General features: G+C 41.0%; 1 protein-coding gene and 1 long non-coding RNA gene across 2 annotated transcripts; one reads left to right on the forward strand and one right to left on the reverse strand.

The window, feature by feature from the left end:
- Window positions 1-914: 914 nt before the first annotated feature.
- LOC140724893 (uncharacterized) lies at window positions 915-2,300 on the reverse strand. The gene is made up of 2 exons (XR_012098207.1): window positions 2,165-2,300; window positions 915-1,420 (listed from the first exon to the last, which is right to left on the reverse strand). It is a non-coding gene; the product is annotated as an uncharacterized lncRNA (long non-coding RNA).
- LOC140724892 (heat shock protein HSP 90-alpha) lies at window positions 2,298-8,681 on the forward strand. The gene is made up of 11 exons (XM_073039642.1): window positions 2,298-2,434; window positions 2,905-3,069; window positions 4,624-4,990; window positions 5,096-5,229; window positions 5,340-5,648; window positions 5,736-5,901; window positions 6,002-6,192; window positions 6,473-6,620; window positions 6,707-6,975; window positions 7,902-8,235; window positions 8,386-8,681. The coding sequence occupies exons 2-11, from the start codon at window positions 2,905-2,907 to the stop codon at window positions 8,496-8,498; spliced, it is 2,196 nt and encodes a 731-aa protein (XP_072895743.1). The 5' UTR covers window positions 2,298-2,434; the 3' UTR covers window positions 8,499-8,681.
- The last annotated feature ends 6,863 nt before the right edge of the window (window positions 8,682-15,544 follow it).

Here is a 15,544-nt window from a genome sequence, read left to right on the forward strand (position 1 = left end):
CTGCTCAATATTACTTTCTGCCATACTTTTCCCAATGCAACAAGGCAATTCTCTAGCTATTGGTCTGGTCAACCACACTATCACCACCACTTTAGATGTCTGGTAGTTACGATAATCATCCTTGTTAAATCTGTCTCTAGTACAACCTATAACTATATAATAAACTTCACATATTTGCTGTCAATATTTCTGCTTATTTCATCTCCATAACTATAACTAACAATTTCTATCTACTTTTGAACTGTAGAAACATTCATCCATCTCTCTGCTAGTTCTTTAGCAAGCTGTTCCAATGTAATCCTATCAAGTTTCCCTTATTCTCCTTGAGCTAGTTGAAAAAGTGTGTCTGTATTCACTCATCACCCCATGCTTTTTGATCCAAATTGGCTCCTGATTAAGCAAATTCTGTTTTACAACTATTAACTTTGTTTTCAAGTTATTCTATGGCTTCACCTTTCCTTATTTCTATAAAAATTGCAGATATTGTCAACATTATTTTCAAATAGAATGGAGATGATACGTTCCTTTCCAGAGAAAGTGATTTCTGTTACTCCTTCCAATTTAATATACTCACCATGTAATATCCTCTAAACTGAAGAAATCAAATGCAGACTGAAGGACTGGCTTTGCGGAGCATCTCGTTTCATTTCACAAATGACCTTGCTGCTAGTACTTTAATTAGGTAATACACTTCCATCTCTGTCTTCCACTTCACACCTGCTCCAATAAAGCCCGGTATAAGTGTATCATCTTTTTCACCTAGACCTGTAAAAGCCCGTGGCATTGATTTAACAATTACAGAAAACCAGAGTATGTACAAGAATTAGTCAATCCTGACTAATATCAGGATATCAACTTGTATCATTAACTCCAGTTTTCTCTTCGCTCAAATACTGGAGAGTACAACTGCCGAGTATGTCCAGCATGCTTTAATTTCAGATTTCCACCAAACAAGGGATTTCACATTTTTCACTCTTAGCTTTTTCCCCTCCCGTTCTAGCGATTAGTACCCCTTAGCCACTTCGTTCATTCAGTCTCTCCTTACCAAATTTATTATCAAATTATCAAAACTAAATCTCTACAAAACCGCATTCTCTACAACTTCAAAACACTGATTTTATTTACGTATACAACTTTTCCTAGTTCCCATGAAAGATCATCAGTCTAAAACGTAAACTCTGTTCCTTTCTTTGTTCTTGCTGTCTTGATCTGATGAATCTTTCCAGCTTTTTTCTTTTTATAATAAAATCAGGTAAGCGTTTTTCTCGCCACACAGATGCTGTCCGACGAATATATGCAGCATTTTCTGGTTTAAATCTGTATTTTCTCCTTCAAAACACTGATCGGTCTCTGATGGGGAAAGCAGCAACTACGCCTCCAGCCCTCGCTTCCGCCGTACCTTCAAAGAATGTTCCAGAGCCTGAAATAAAAGTAAATGAAAGCGTGTTTGCCAGTCGAGGCGTCCCCCACCCTCTCCTTCAACTCGACACCGCCTGCAACCTCCCTGTCTCCTCTTCATCATCAATGGGAGGCGGGCTGCGCGTCCTTGCAGTGGAAATCTTATCAACTCCTGCCAGCACGCCGGGGTGCATCTCGTTTCCCGGCCTTAACCAGGGAAAACGCCTTTTATATAGAGACACAAGAAGTTCTGCAGCTGCTGGAAATCCAAAGCAGCACACAAAAACGCTGGAGGAAATCAGCTGGTAGTCCTGAGAGGGGGTCTCAGCCCGAAACGTCGACTGTTATTCATTTCCATAGATGCTGCCTGACCTGCTGAATTGCTCCAGCATTTTGTGCGCGTTGCTTTATTATAAAATGTCGGAAATTAATTAACATTCAAAAGCCCTAACGAGGGTTTACACTAGAATAATTAAAACAGTGGTCGGGAATTTGTGTGTGTGTGTGTTTTTTCCTCCCAGTGTGGGTGATCTACCCGCTTCAGAAGGTAAGATAAATCACGGATCGCAAATTTACAAAACAGGTGGGAGCACCCCACAGTTCGCCGGTTTGAAAGCCGGGGAGATGATACTGTGAGTGGGGGCGTTTGAGCACGACACGGCGGAGTCTTCGCGGCCCAGCGCGCTGCTCCCGCCCAACGGCACAGAAAATTCCAGCAACTCGGGCTGCGCTCTGTGACTTCATTTCGAACCACTTTCCGCATTACCTCCAGCGTCTCCGCCCTCCCTGCCGTTGATTGGGCCGCTGAGCTCGGCCGCATGAGCGGCCGGACGTCCCGATTGGTCGAGCCTGCTGACAATTCAACGCAGCGCCTTGACGAGGGTTCGAGATGTTTCTCGAACTTTAATTTCGCGAAGTCGAGGCGCCTTATAAAAGCCGGCGCACCGCCTTCTGCCCCTGCATTTGCTAAGGTGGTCGTGCTCCGGGAGCCGGGTGCGGTTTTCAAAGCGTCAGCGTCCCCAGGAAACTGATCAAGGTAAAAAAAAAGTTTTGACTACATTGATAAGACCCACATGAAAAGAAATTCAATCAAAGGTGAATTTTTGGCTATTATTTTAAAAACATAATTTGTAGATCTCAGCACTTCAAATCAAACGGATGTTCCGATATCGACATACAAACCTTCAACACGATTTGCCGATGAGGATAATGCTGCGGAGAGGTTTTCATTGTGTTTAGTAACTGAAATGCGTTCCATGTAACCATTAGTGTAAATTTCTTTTAACTGCCACTCGTGTCAGTTCATTGTCACGCCGTTGCGGCGCGAAGGCTTCTGGTAACGCCGAGACTTTTCTAGAAGCTTGCTCTGGTGGGTGGAGCATTCCTTGCGCATGTGGGATTACATGGTATCGTTAATATCGGCAATATTTTATTCGTTTCCCATTTTGACGGCCGTTCAGTTTGTCTACTTGCCGGAGTGACGTTTCTTTTTTCTGTGAAAATCAGATGCCCGAGGAAACTCCGACAGTTACCCAGGACGCCCCAATGGAGGAGGAGACCGAGACCTTCGCCTTCCAGGCGGAAATTGCACAATTGATGTCCTTGATCATCAATACATTTTATTCCAATAAAGAGATCTTTCTGAGGGAGCTCATTTCCAACTCCTCTGACGTGAGTTTTGTATTTGATAGCTTGCCCAGATTTCGCTTGGTTTCTGTTCGATTTGGTTTAAATGTCACTGAGCGTTTTCCTGGTCAGCTTTGCTGGAAGGAAGACGAGGGAATTGTGAACATTGGCCCAGAATTGCCATGTGGTTGTGGTTGATGGGAATCCATCCATTTGAGGAGCAGCCCATTGCTGATCCCTGTTAACAAGGGAACTGGCCTTGCCCAAAGGACCACTTTCCCCCACTGGGACCTTCAGCCCAAGTCACGCAGAGCTGTACCTGGACCATTTGGCCCATCTGAGGTCAGTCTAACCTTTCCCTTCCATGTGGCCCTCCATCCATTCACGTCCCTGATGTTTCTGCCTCTACCGTCACTCCTGACACTGTGTTCCTGGCACTTAACACTCTGGTTTTTAAAAAAGACAAATCCTACCTCGAACATCCTCCCACACTTTCCTCCAGTCGCCTTAAAAGGCCAGCCATCCTTTCACATTGGCCTGGGGAATGGGTGTTGGTGTCCATGCTTCTTGCTATTGAGACTCGCCCTCTGCTCCAAAGGGGAAAAGGTCATGGCATGCTCTGTAATCCAGGCAGTCTAGTATGCACATCCTTCCTCTCAAACTGAACACCATACTCCAGATGTTGTCTAACCAGTTTTCTAGAGCTGCCACATTGCCTCGTGGCACTAATGGCCAATCCACCATATGTCTTCTTAACCGCGCTCTCAACTTGCTTAGCAACTTTGGTGGGTCTGCGGCTTTTGACCCTAACATCCCTCTGTTCCTCCACACTAAGGCTGCTTTAACTTTGTACTCTGCTGTTCCTAAGGTGCTGCGGTGCAAATTTTTCCTTCCCCCCCCCCCCTCCCCCCATCCATGTGTTACCAGTAATCTGTCACAATTCATGAAGGGGTCAGTCTACTTAGCCCAGTGGTGGATGAATAAATATGGAGAATAACCAGTTTTAAAATGCAACCAATGTATTTGTAGCATTTCTTTGTGGCTCTTAATGTTAGCAAGGGCTACCATATCTTAAAATAATTGCTTTATTGAAGTACTTTAGCTTTTCTTGAGCTATCCAAGCTTGGGCATAAATTATATGAATTTTGTACAGGATTACTATGGTGCTGTCTTCCACTTAAGTAGAGTCCCTGCCCCTTCCTATTGGCATAAGCACAAAGGGCTCAGTTTTTTAATTCTAAAGAATTTGAAGCATGTGCTTTGTTTCAACATAGCTTTATGCTTTACCATGGTTACAGTTTGTGCTTCTGTGTTTGTCTATCAGGTATTCAAATAGGGTGTAGTATGTAAGTTGTATATTTCCTTAGTCAGTCCCTTCTATTGAGGATGACTTGCCCTTACTCAGTTTTGTGGGTCTTTGGATGCTTTGTTAAGCATTAGACAGTGATGGAACAAATGTCATCAATTGCGGATGCTTGAAAGAAATTACAAGTGATGAATTGATCAAATACTGCATTAGAACTGTAGCTTGGTTTGAGCTTGGAGTTGTACAGTTGAGTCCTTTTTAGTCTTTAACACTACTTTCTTTTTAAACTAAAGGCTCTTGACAAAATTCGCTATGAAAGTTTGACTGATCCAAGCAAGCTAGATTCTGGTAAAGAACTGAAGATTGACATTGTACCAAATGTAAAAGAGCGCACTTTGATTATTCAAGACACTGGCATTGGGATGACCAAAGCTGACCTCATCAACAACCTTGGTACCATTGCTAAGTCTGGAACAAAGGCCTTTATGGAGGCTTTACAGGCTGGTGCAGATATCTCGATGATTGGACAGTTTGGTGTTGGTTTTTATTCTGCTTATCTTGTAGCAGAAAAAGTGACTGTCATCACCAAACACAATGACGACGATCAATATGTATGGGAATCATCTGCTGGAGGATCTTTCACAGTACGATTGGATCACGGTCAGTATGAGGATAATCTTAAAAAATGTAAACTTGATGTTTTCCTGGTAGTATACTATTTTTGACAGGGAGTTGGAATGTTACTTTCATTATTTTTCCATTCAGGTGAAGAGATTGGTCGTGGTACTAAGGTGATCTTGCACTTGAAAGAAGATCAAATGGAATATGTAGAAGAAAAGAGGATCAAAGAGATCGTGAAGAAACACTCGCAGTTCATTGGCTACCCCATCACCTTGTTTGTAAGTTTTAACTCAAGTTTTTTTTTTGGCTTTTAATTCTAATTGGTAACATTTTAAGTAAAAGGAACTTGTTCATCAAAACAAATGTCCTATGACTTTGTTCTGAACAGGTGGAGAAAGAGCGTGATAAGGAGATTAGTGATGATGAAGGAGAAGAGAAAGAAGAGAAGAAGGAGGATGATGCGTCAGAAGAAGACAAACCAAAAATTGAAGATGTTGGATCAGATGAAGAAGAAGATGAAAAGAAGGAGGGTGACAAGAAGAAAAAGAAGAAAATCAAGGAAAAATACATTGATCAGGAGGAATTGAACAAAACCAAACCAATTTGGACAAGGAACCCTGAAGATATTACAAATGAAGAATATGGAGAATTCTACAAGAGTCTGACTAATGATTGGGAGGAACATTTGGCAGTGAAAGTAAGTTCAATGTGCTATGAAACTAGGTACTTTTACTAAATGGCAAATTGGTTGTCTAATGAAACTAATTTAATACCTTTTGTGCAGCATTTCTCTGTTGAAGGTCAGCTGGAGTTCAGAGCACTGCTTTTTGCACCAAGAAGAGCACCGTTTGATTTGTTTGAAAACAGGAAAAAGAAAAACAACATTAAGTTGTATGTACGCAGAGTCTTCATTATGGATAATTGTGAAGAGCTCATTCCAGAGTATCTGAGTGAGTATTTTCTCAGAAGATTGAGACCTGATTAGCTAAGTAAAAGTAGTTTTGGGCAAGCTGCAGTGGAAAAATCCTAATGTTGAACATCATTCCTTAGATTTTATTAAGGGTGTTGTGGACTCAGAGGATCTGCCTCTTAATATTTCCCGTGAGATGTTGCAGCAGAGCAAAATTCTAAAAGTTATTCGTAAGAACCTGGTGAAGAAATGTCTGGAGCTCTTCACAGAACTGTCAGAAGACAAAGAAAACTACAAGAAATTGTATGAGCAATTTTCAAAAAACCTCAAGGTAAATGGAATTGATAGATGATGCAAGCTTGGGACGTTGCTGCATGAGAATCTCTAGTGCTTTAAGTTGTGGTCTTGTAGGGCATTACTACATTTCAGTTTTTTTGTATTTTTACAATATTTTAAAATTTGGGACCATGTTTAGAGTGTTAACTAATTGTTCTATGGCTGCATATCTTTGTAAGCAAAGACACTGCAAAGTTTTATATGAATATTTTTTTGTGTTGAGGATTCAAAGTTTGTTCTTGGTTTGCTTAATAATTGTTTTTAATTCCTTGTAGCTTGGAATCCATGAGGACTCTCAGAACCGCAAAAAGCTTTCTGAATTGCTTCGATACCATACCTCAGTGAGTGGGGATGAAATGGTATCGCTCAAAGATTATGTCTCACGTATGAAAGACAATCAGAAACATATCTACTACATAACTGGTATGTAAAGTGCAGAACTCATCTAATTGAATTCTTAATTGCACATGGTTTCTGAACTTAAGCGTTGCATTTTTTTTAATATTTAGGAGAAACCAAGGACCAAGTAGCCAATTCAGCTTTTGTGGAGCGTTTAAGGAAACATGGATTAGAAGTGATCTACATGACGGAGCCAATTGATGAATACTGTGTGCAACAACTAAAAGAATTTGATGGGAAAACTTTAGTGTCTGTAACAAAAGAAGGTTTGGAACTTCCAGAAGATGAAGAGGAGAAAAAGAAGCAGGAAGAAAAGAAAGCAAATTTTGAGAACCTATGCAAGATTATGAAAGACATACTGGAGAAAAAAATTGAGAAAGTATGTTGTCTTAGATGTATTCACTAAATTGATCTTTGAACAAAGTGCCAGTGTATCTTTTTAAAGTAGATTGACTATATTGAGCACTTTTTTTAAAGAGCTGCTGTAATTCTGCACCAAAAATACTATTTGGTTTTTGTTTTGAGTTGGAAGATAAAGCCTTGTATTTTGCAGTATCTACTGTCTCATTTTGGGAATAAGGTTTACAGGCTTACAGTTGGAAGGGGGTACTGTAAGGGAAACATCCAATTTCAAGGATTAGTACATGAACAAACTTGGTTAACCCAGCCATGGAAATTTCAATTTGCCAAACTACTTATGACTCAGATTTTGGAGTTCAAAGTAAGTTTATTAAAGTACATATGTCACTACAACCCTAAAATTCATTTTCTTACGGGTAATTACAGTAAATAACAGAATCAATGAACGACCATAACCAACAAGGCAGACAACCACTGGAAAAAAAATAGCAAGTGCAAAAAAAATAAATAAGCAATGATTATCAAATGTAAAATGAAGTGTTCTTGAAAGTGAGCCCAGTTCAGAATTGGCAAACAATATAAGCATTTTGGGTCACCTCCCCAAAAATTAAGTCTTCGTGAATTTTAAAGGGGACTTCACTGAAGGAAATTAATCAGAGTATGAGTCTTGAGCAACAAAAGGGCTTTACAGAATTGCTTGTGTAATTTGAGGGTTTCTTTAACACAAGTTCAAGGGCTCATGTTTCAACTTTAAGGGTGATAATAAAAGTTGTAATATAGATTGTCAGATCAATAGCAAGACATGAATGGGAAATTTTTAATCGTCACAAATTTATTTGGAGGAGTTGGTGGAGGACTAATGGTATAATTGTGCATGATTATGGACAGTTTCTGATAAAGCGTCTTTCTTTTCCTCCCATCTCCCCACCCACCACCAAACCACAGGTGACAGTTTCCAATCGCTTAGTTGCCTCTCCATGTTGCATTGTAACCAGTACTTATGGATGGACTGCCAACATGGAAAGAATCATGAAGGCACAGGCACTCAGAGACAACTCTACAATGGGTTACATGGCAGCTAAGAAGCACTTGGAGATAAACCCTGACCATCCAATTGTTGAAACACTAAGACAGAAAGCAGAAGCTGACAAAAATGACAAATCAGTAAAGGATCTGGTCATTCTTCTTTTTGAGACTGCACTTCTCTCTTCTGGCTTTTCATTGGAAGATCCACAAACTCATGCAAATCGCATCTACAGGATGATCAAACTAGGTCTTGGTTAGTATGAGTGACAGTTTTCTCAATTGACGACTCAAACTTAAAGCTTAAGGAATGTGCCTTGTGTTTTTTGCAAGGCCAAGTTAAGGTGTCTCCCTTTTTATTTCTATTTTAAACAAATACTAATCATGTGACTCTTCCCTGTCTTAGGTATTGATGAGGAAGATCCTGTGGTGGATGATGCCGGCCCAACAAGTACAGAAGAGATGCCACCATTGGAAGGTGATGATGATGATACTTCACGAATGGAAGAAGTTGACTAAACAAAATGCTAATATACTTGTTCTGAAGGGCTGTGGCAGTCATGTTAAGAGACAAGTAGTCAATACAGCTGTAATATTGTCTGAAGCATGGGTCAGTTTTGTAATCTGTTAAGTAAATATAAGTAAACAGGTTAGATAACTTGAGCATATGTTGTGAAATAAAAATACTAAATTTCAATCCCATCCTGAATATGTGTAATAACTTGCACACCAACTCTTTTTCAGTTTATGGTAATTGCAATTCAAACTGATCAGGGTAATCTAGGAGTTGGCTTCTCTGTCAGCAAGTGCCCCTCTGCAGGTACAATGAAAAGTGATCTTGCAAGGTCAAATAAATAATTTGATGTATTCATTTTAACTCCTGCAGTGGAGCCCTGCCCTGGAATGTAGTTGCTTCAGAGTCGTACTCTGAACTCTCTACTCCCTTGGTGCTGAGTTGAAGCAGTTTATTTCTGTCCTGCCCTTGTTCTTCAAAGCTGGAGATTAACATAATAGATCATAATTATAAATTGTACAATTGGCACAGTATTGAGAAATTACAGGCACTTGAACATTGATTAATACAGGTTGAGTAATGCTTGATTCAAAATGTTTGTCCCTGGATGGATTTTGGAGTATATAAATGAGATGGCCAGCCAGGGTGTACTTACAGTTAGCACTGGACTTAAAAGACAAGTGGTCCAGGCTTCAGGTCCAGCTGGCTCATTGCATCCTTTCCATCTGTGCTGAGTTCAGTGCCAAGCTGGCAACTCTGCCTCGTGGTTGGTGGTGGGGGGGTGGGGGGGAGATAAATGCCAAAGAAACAGCAAGGTTATGGCCTGATACACCCCATGGTGTGGTAAAGAACAAACACAATAGCTAGGGATTACTATACTTGATAAGTTATGTGCTACCTGTAAATAGTCTTACACTTCATCACACATGCACTTAACAGTAAAAGTTACTGCATACGATTAATGTGAGCAAAGAATAAGTTGCTGAACAGATAACAGTCTCCACCTATGATTTGGTTAAAAGATCCGTAAACTATTTGTTCTTAGGATTTGTATAAGGTACAAGACCAATCAGCAATGTTACCTTATTCTGGAGTTGGATTTTCATAGAAACATGGAAAACCTACCACACAATACAGGCCCACACTGGTGTGCTGAAAATGTACTTATTTTAGAAATTACCTATGGTTACCAATAGAAGCTCCATGTACCTATCACAAGAGTCTCTTAAAAGACCCTATTGTATATGCCTCTACCACTGTTGCTGGCAGCCCATTTTATACACACCACTCTGTTTTTAAAAAAAAAACAACACCCTGACATCTCTACCTACTTCCAAACACCTTAAAACTCTGCCCTCTTGTGTTAGCCATTTCAGCCCTAGGGTAAGGCCTCTGACTATCCACACCATCGATGCCTCTCATCATCTTGTACACCTTTTACAAGGTCACCTCTCACCCTCTCAAGCTCCAAGGAAAAAAGGCCAAATTCACTCAACCTATTCTAAGGAATGCTCCCCAATCCAGGCAACATCCTCTGCGTCCTTTCTATAGTTTCCACATCTTTCCTGTACAGAGGTGACTGGAACAGTGCATTACTCCAAGGTCTGACCAGGGTCCTATATGCCTGTATTATTAGCTCTCACCTCTTGAATTCATCAGCAACAATCTTTGGCAAACTCATTTCTCTGCTGCTTCATAATTTGTAGATGCTTTATCACCACAGATAATTAAAAATAGAAGGCTTTTAAATTTCTGCAGCCAGCCTACTGAATATTTGCAATTGCATTCAATTTTCAGTTTTATTGTGACTTTTGCTTGTTTCATGATCAGTATACTGCTGTGGCATATGTTCATTTTGATCAAATCCATGAGATCTTCATTTTTTGTTTTAAGATTTTTTTCCTATTTTTCATTAACTTCTCTGAGGTCACTTCTCAGAACTGGTGCACATTGCCTGGGAACTTCCCAGCACCTTGTGGGATTTCCCATTTGTGATGTCAGTGCTCAAAAAAAGTTTCAGATAGGGGTACAACCTGTACTTCAGCTTTACTTAGCCCAGTTGCTAAACTTGATGTCATTTTATTTTTGAGCAGTTTTCTGCTAGTCAGTGCCTAACTTTCTGGTAACTAGTTTTGTACCATAAATGAGTTTTAACCTGTATTTATTGGAGGAGGTTATTCATAAAGAGCATATTCCAATCTTGAATTCCCATGATACTTGAGCATTTGCACCCCATTACTATAATTGACTTACAATTAGATCACACTGGAAGAAAAATACAAATATAAATCAAAACTAGCGGTTGGGAGACTGTAGGCCTGACACGGTGGTCAGCAGCACAGGGGCGCCGCAGGGAACTGTACTCTCTCCGGTCCTGTTCACCCTGTACACATCAGACTTCCAATATAACTCGGAGTCCTGCCATGTGCAGAAGTTCGCTGATGACACGGCTATAGTGGGGTGTGTCAGGAATGGACAGGAGGAGGAGTATAGGAAACTGATACAGGACTTTGTGATATGGTGCAACTCAAACTACCTGCGTCTCAATATCACCAAGACCAAGGAGATGGTGGTGGACTTTAGGAGATCTAGGCCTCATATGGAGCCAGTGATCATTAATGGAGAATGTGTGGAGCAGGTTAAGACCTACAAGTATCTGGGAGTACAGTTAGACGAGAAGCTAGACTGGACTGCCAACACAGATGCCTTGTGCAGGAAGGCACAGAGTCGACTGTACTTACTAAGAAGGTTGGCATCATTCAATGTCTAGTGAGATGCTGAAGATGTTCTATAGATCAGTTGTGGAGAGCGCCCTCTTCTTTGTGGTGGCGTGTTGGGGAGGAAGCATTAAGAAGAGGGACGCCTCACGTCTTAATAAGCTGGTAAGGAAGGCGGGCTCTGTCGTGGGCAAAGTACTGGAGAGTTTAACATCGGTAGCTGAGCGAAGGGCACTGAGTAGGCTACGGTCAATTATGGATAACTCTGAACATCCTCTACATAGCACCATCCAGAGACAGAGAAGCAGTTTCAGCGACAGGTTACTATCGATGCAATGCTCCTCAGACAGGATGAAGAGGTCAATACTCCCCAATGCCATTAGGCTTTACAATTCTACCGCCAGGACTTAAGAACTTTTTAAAAGCTATTATTAATGCTTTTTGAGATAGTGATTTAGATGCATATCATATTTTTTTTTACTGAGTTAAGTATTGTATGTAATTAGTTTTGCTACAACAAGTGTATGGGACATTGGAAAAAAGTTGAATTTCCCCATGGGGATGAATAAAGTATCTATCTATCTATCTATCTATCATATTGAACTGGCAGTGATGTATAGACAATGGTACCTTATTTGCATTGTAGGCTATTTGAAATACTAATCTGGCAGGAGTGTTCTTAGAGCACTAGCAAACCATTGACCTGGAGCTGCAAATTTTAAGGGCAATTGCCAAAGGCTTGTTCTGAGGTGCAACTGTAAAACTACAGATTGGCTAAATATGAACACTTGTCAAGATATCCATGCCAATAAAAGCTCAAAAATATGGATTGGAGGCGTTAAATAATTTGGAGAAAAAATAAACATCTGAGAAACTCAAAATCCAAAGATATTTTGTAAAGGAAAATAAATTGTGTAAATTTGTAAGGATTGGAGTTTCGTGTGTGAAGGGAACAATTTTAACTAATGTACGGATTAGAAATGGAAGTTGAGAGATCGGATTAATTTAAAGAAAATTGAGAATGTTGGGGGAAGAGAGAGGTTAGATGACAAAATGGAAGTTGAGGGCTGGTGAATGGAGAATTTAGCCTTATGGGAAATGAATCAGTGCAGGATCAAAAAAAGTTCATGAACACTCGTATTGGAAGTGACAGAAAGTAAGGAAGGGACCGTGATAGATTGGGCCATTTAGCCAAGATTTAAGATGCCTGTGGAAAATAATTATTGAAAAAAGCAATTATTTTGAATTAATATGGGGAGCAATTTGGTATAACTCTACATAAAATTTAGATTAAAATCTTACAGTTTTGGAGATAGAAAAATAGTGTATATTTAAAACCTGCTCTCTTGTATTTGGGATCGGAGAATTTTTTTATGGAGAAGGGCAGGGTTTTGACAGATTCTGCTTTAACATCACTGAAACTCATTCCAACCATCTCTGAAAAGCCAGTGAAGAGCCTTTGCAAGGTATTCAACAGGAGCTTGAAAGACATCATATCAATCCAGGCAAACTCAGGACTGGAGGGCTGGTTGAAAGCAGTTGACCAGTCAGGACTACCAGGCAAGTTCAAGGTGTGGATATGCCAGCATGGCATCCTACTGAGGACTCTCTGGCCAATTCTGGTATATGTAGTTTCAGCTTTCACTGCTGAGAACCTAAGAGAGAAAAGGTCAGCAGCTTTCTCCAGAGGTTTCTGGGATTGCCCAGGACTCTCAGCAGCATTGCCCTCTATGGAAAGAACACCAAGCTGCGGCTTGCCTTGAAATCTTTGGAGGAAGAGTTCAAGATGACAAGAGCTAGAGAAATGATGCAGTAAAGGGAGTCCAGCAAGGGTCGTTGTGGAGACCGGGAGGAAGTGGAGAGCGGAAGAGGCTGTGCAGCAGGCTGAATCTTGACTGCCACAGAGTCTTGGTGGGAGTGGTGACCCAAGGAAGAGCTGGCTTGGGAAGCTTCCCAGTCCCCAGGTATGACATGGCTAAGGGGAGGAGAAGCACAATCTCATTCAGGAGGAAGTGAGAGCAGCCATCGAAGAGAGATTCACCAAAGCAGTGGGCATGTAACAGCAGGGAGCTTGGACCAGGTGGGAGCAGACCATGGAAAGGAGAATGGCATGGACTGGTCTCTGGCAAGCAGAGCCACACCAAATCAAGTTCTTTTGTCCGAGCAGTGTATGTCATTTTGCCCAGCCCATCCAACCTGCATAACTGGGGGAAGGTTGATGCCCCGACTGTCTGTTATGTGCCAGGAGAGGAACCTTGGAGCACATCCTGAGCTGCTGCCCACCCAAAAGCTCTTGGAGAGGACTAATATTGCTGAAGATATGACTAAGTATTGAAGACCCTCACGGAAATATTCTTCTTAAGAATTAGTGAGAGCTGGAGAGCAACCAGAAGCAAGAGTAAAGCCATCCACAGGGATTCTGGCACATACTCACGACTGGTAACTCATGACTGATCTGGATAAATAACTAATGTTCTCACAGCACATTATCAACACCATCTTGAGACCAGACATCCTCCTGGTCTGACATCATCCTGCTGGAGCTGGCAGTGCTGTGGGAGGAGCTCTGGATGATGCCCATGAGAGGAAGCTTGCCAGATATAAGGAACTGGTCAGCAACTGTCGGAGGCAGGGATGGAAAGGAAGGTGCATGCTGGTGAAGTGGGCTGCCGGGGCTTCGCTGGGCAGTCTCTTCACAGAGCCCTCTGTGGTACAAGGTAGCAGAGAGCCATCGGCAACATCACTGAGGCGGTAGAGAAAGCATCAAGATGATTGTATGAAGAGAGCAAGTCCATGGGAATCTGCAGCATATGATACCTGAACATAAGTCGTGGCTTGATCAACCACAGCAAGGTTGCCTGGGTGAAGGTGTCTGATGTTGAAAGACCCAAAACACCCAATGGCCCCAGGTTACATCATTGATGTTGTGTTCAGAGCTTCGTGAGATGTATTCTTCAAATCAAAGTCAATTAAATATCAGACTTTGAAGTACAGAAGTTTGGTCTGAGGGTTTTTTAATGTAAAAATCTATCAACAGGCCAGTGAAGCACCACTGCTTGGTTTTACATCACAAATGGAATGGACTTTGAATTGGAAAAGGAGTAAATTGGGGATGAAACAAAACATTTATTTAGGTAAAGTTTGAAGTTAGGAAAGGGATCATAAACTGATAATAATATTGTACAGGGTATATTTTAGAAATGCTGGGAAAATGTGACTTATAATAAGGGTTAACATTCATCACTACAATATTGCAATTTGCTACAAAATATTAGTAAGATATGTAATTAAAACTTTAAGAGCATAAGAAATAGGAGCAGGAGTCGGCCATCTGACCCATTGAGCCTACTCCATCATTCAATAAGATCATGGCTGATCTGGTCATGGACTCATCTCCATCTACCTGCCTTTTCCCCATAACCCTTAGTTCCCCTACTATGCAAAAATATATCGGACCTTGTCTTAAGTCTATTTACTGAGGTAGCCTCCACTGCTTTATTGGGCAGAGAATTCAACAGATGTAATAATAATGAAATCCATCTCGGTAAACGGATATATTAGTGGCCACTTCATTAGGTACACTTGTATATCTGCTCGTTAATGCAAGTATCTAATCAACTAATCATGTGGCAGCAACTCAATGCGTAAAAGCATGCAGACATGCGCAAGAGATTCAGTTGTTGTTCAGACCAAACATCGGAATGGAGAGGAAATGTGATTTAGGTGACTTTGACTGGGGAATGAATGTCAATGCCAGACAGGGTGGTTTGAGTATCTCAGAAACTGCTGATCTCCAGTGCTTTCACACAACAGTCTCTAGAATTTAAAGAGAATGGTGCGTAAACCAATAAAACATCCAGAGAGCGGCAGTTCTGTGGGCGAAAACACCTTGTTAATGAGAGAGATCATAGGAGAATGGCCAGACTGATTCAAGCTGACAGGATGGAGACAATAACTCAAATGACCACACATTACAACATTACAAGCAGAAGAGAATCAATCTATGAACGCACGACACTTCAGACCTGGAAGTGATGGGTTACAGCAACAGAAGATGTTGGTGTCTGTATGTGTAATAAGGTGGCCACTGAGTGTAGAAGTTGACTCTCTACTTCTGCAAATAAGTGGAACTCAAGAAGATAGTACAGTGACAATAGCATGTTCAACAATGTAGCAGAAACAGAAAGCACAGGCAACACCCAGGGGTAAGGGGTGACTGCACTTGTAGAAAAAAAATTGTGATTTCTTTAATGTCAAGAAACGCAAGTTGGGAATAATTAAATGTGTTGATTCATTTACTTTTTTCATATATTCTGTGACAGTGAATTTTATTC

This window comes from Hemitrygon akajei, chromosome 3 (genome assembly GCF_048418815.1).
Source record: "Hemitrygon akajei chromosome 3, sHemAka1.3, whole genome shotgun sequence".
NCBI classification, from domain to species: domain Eukaryota; kingdom Metazoa; phylum Chordata; class Chondrichthyes; order Myliobatiformes; family Dasyatidae; genus Hemitrygon; species Hemitrygon akajei.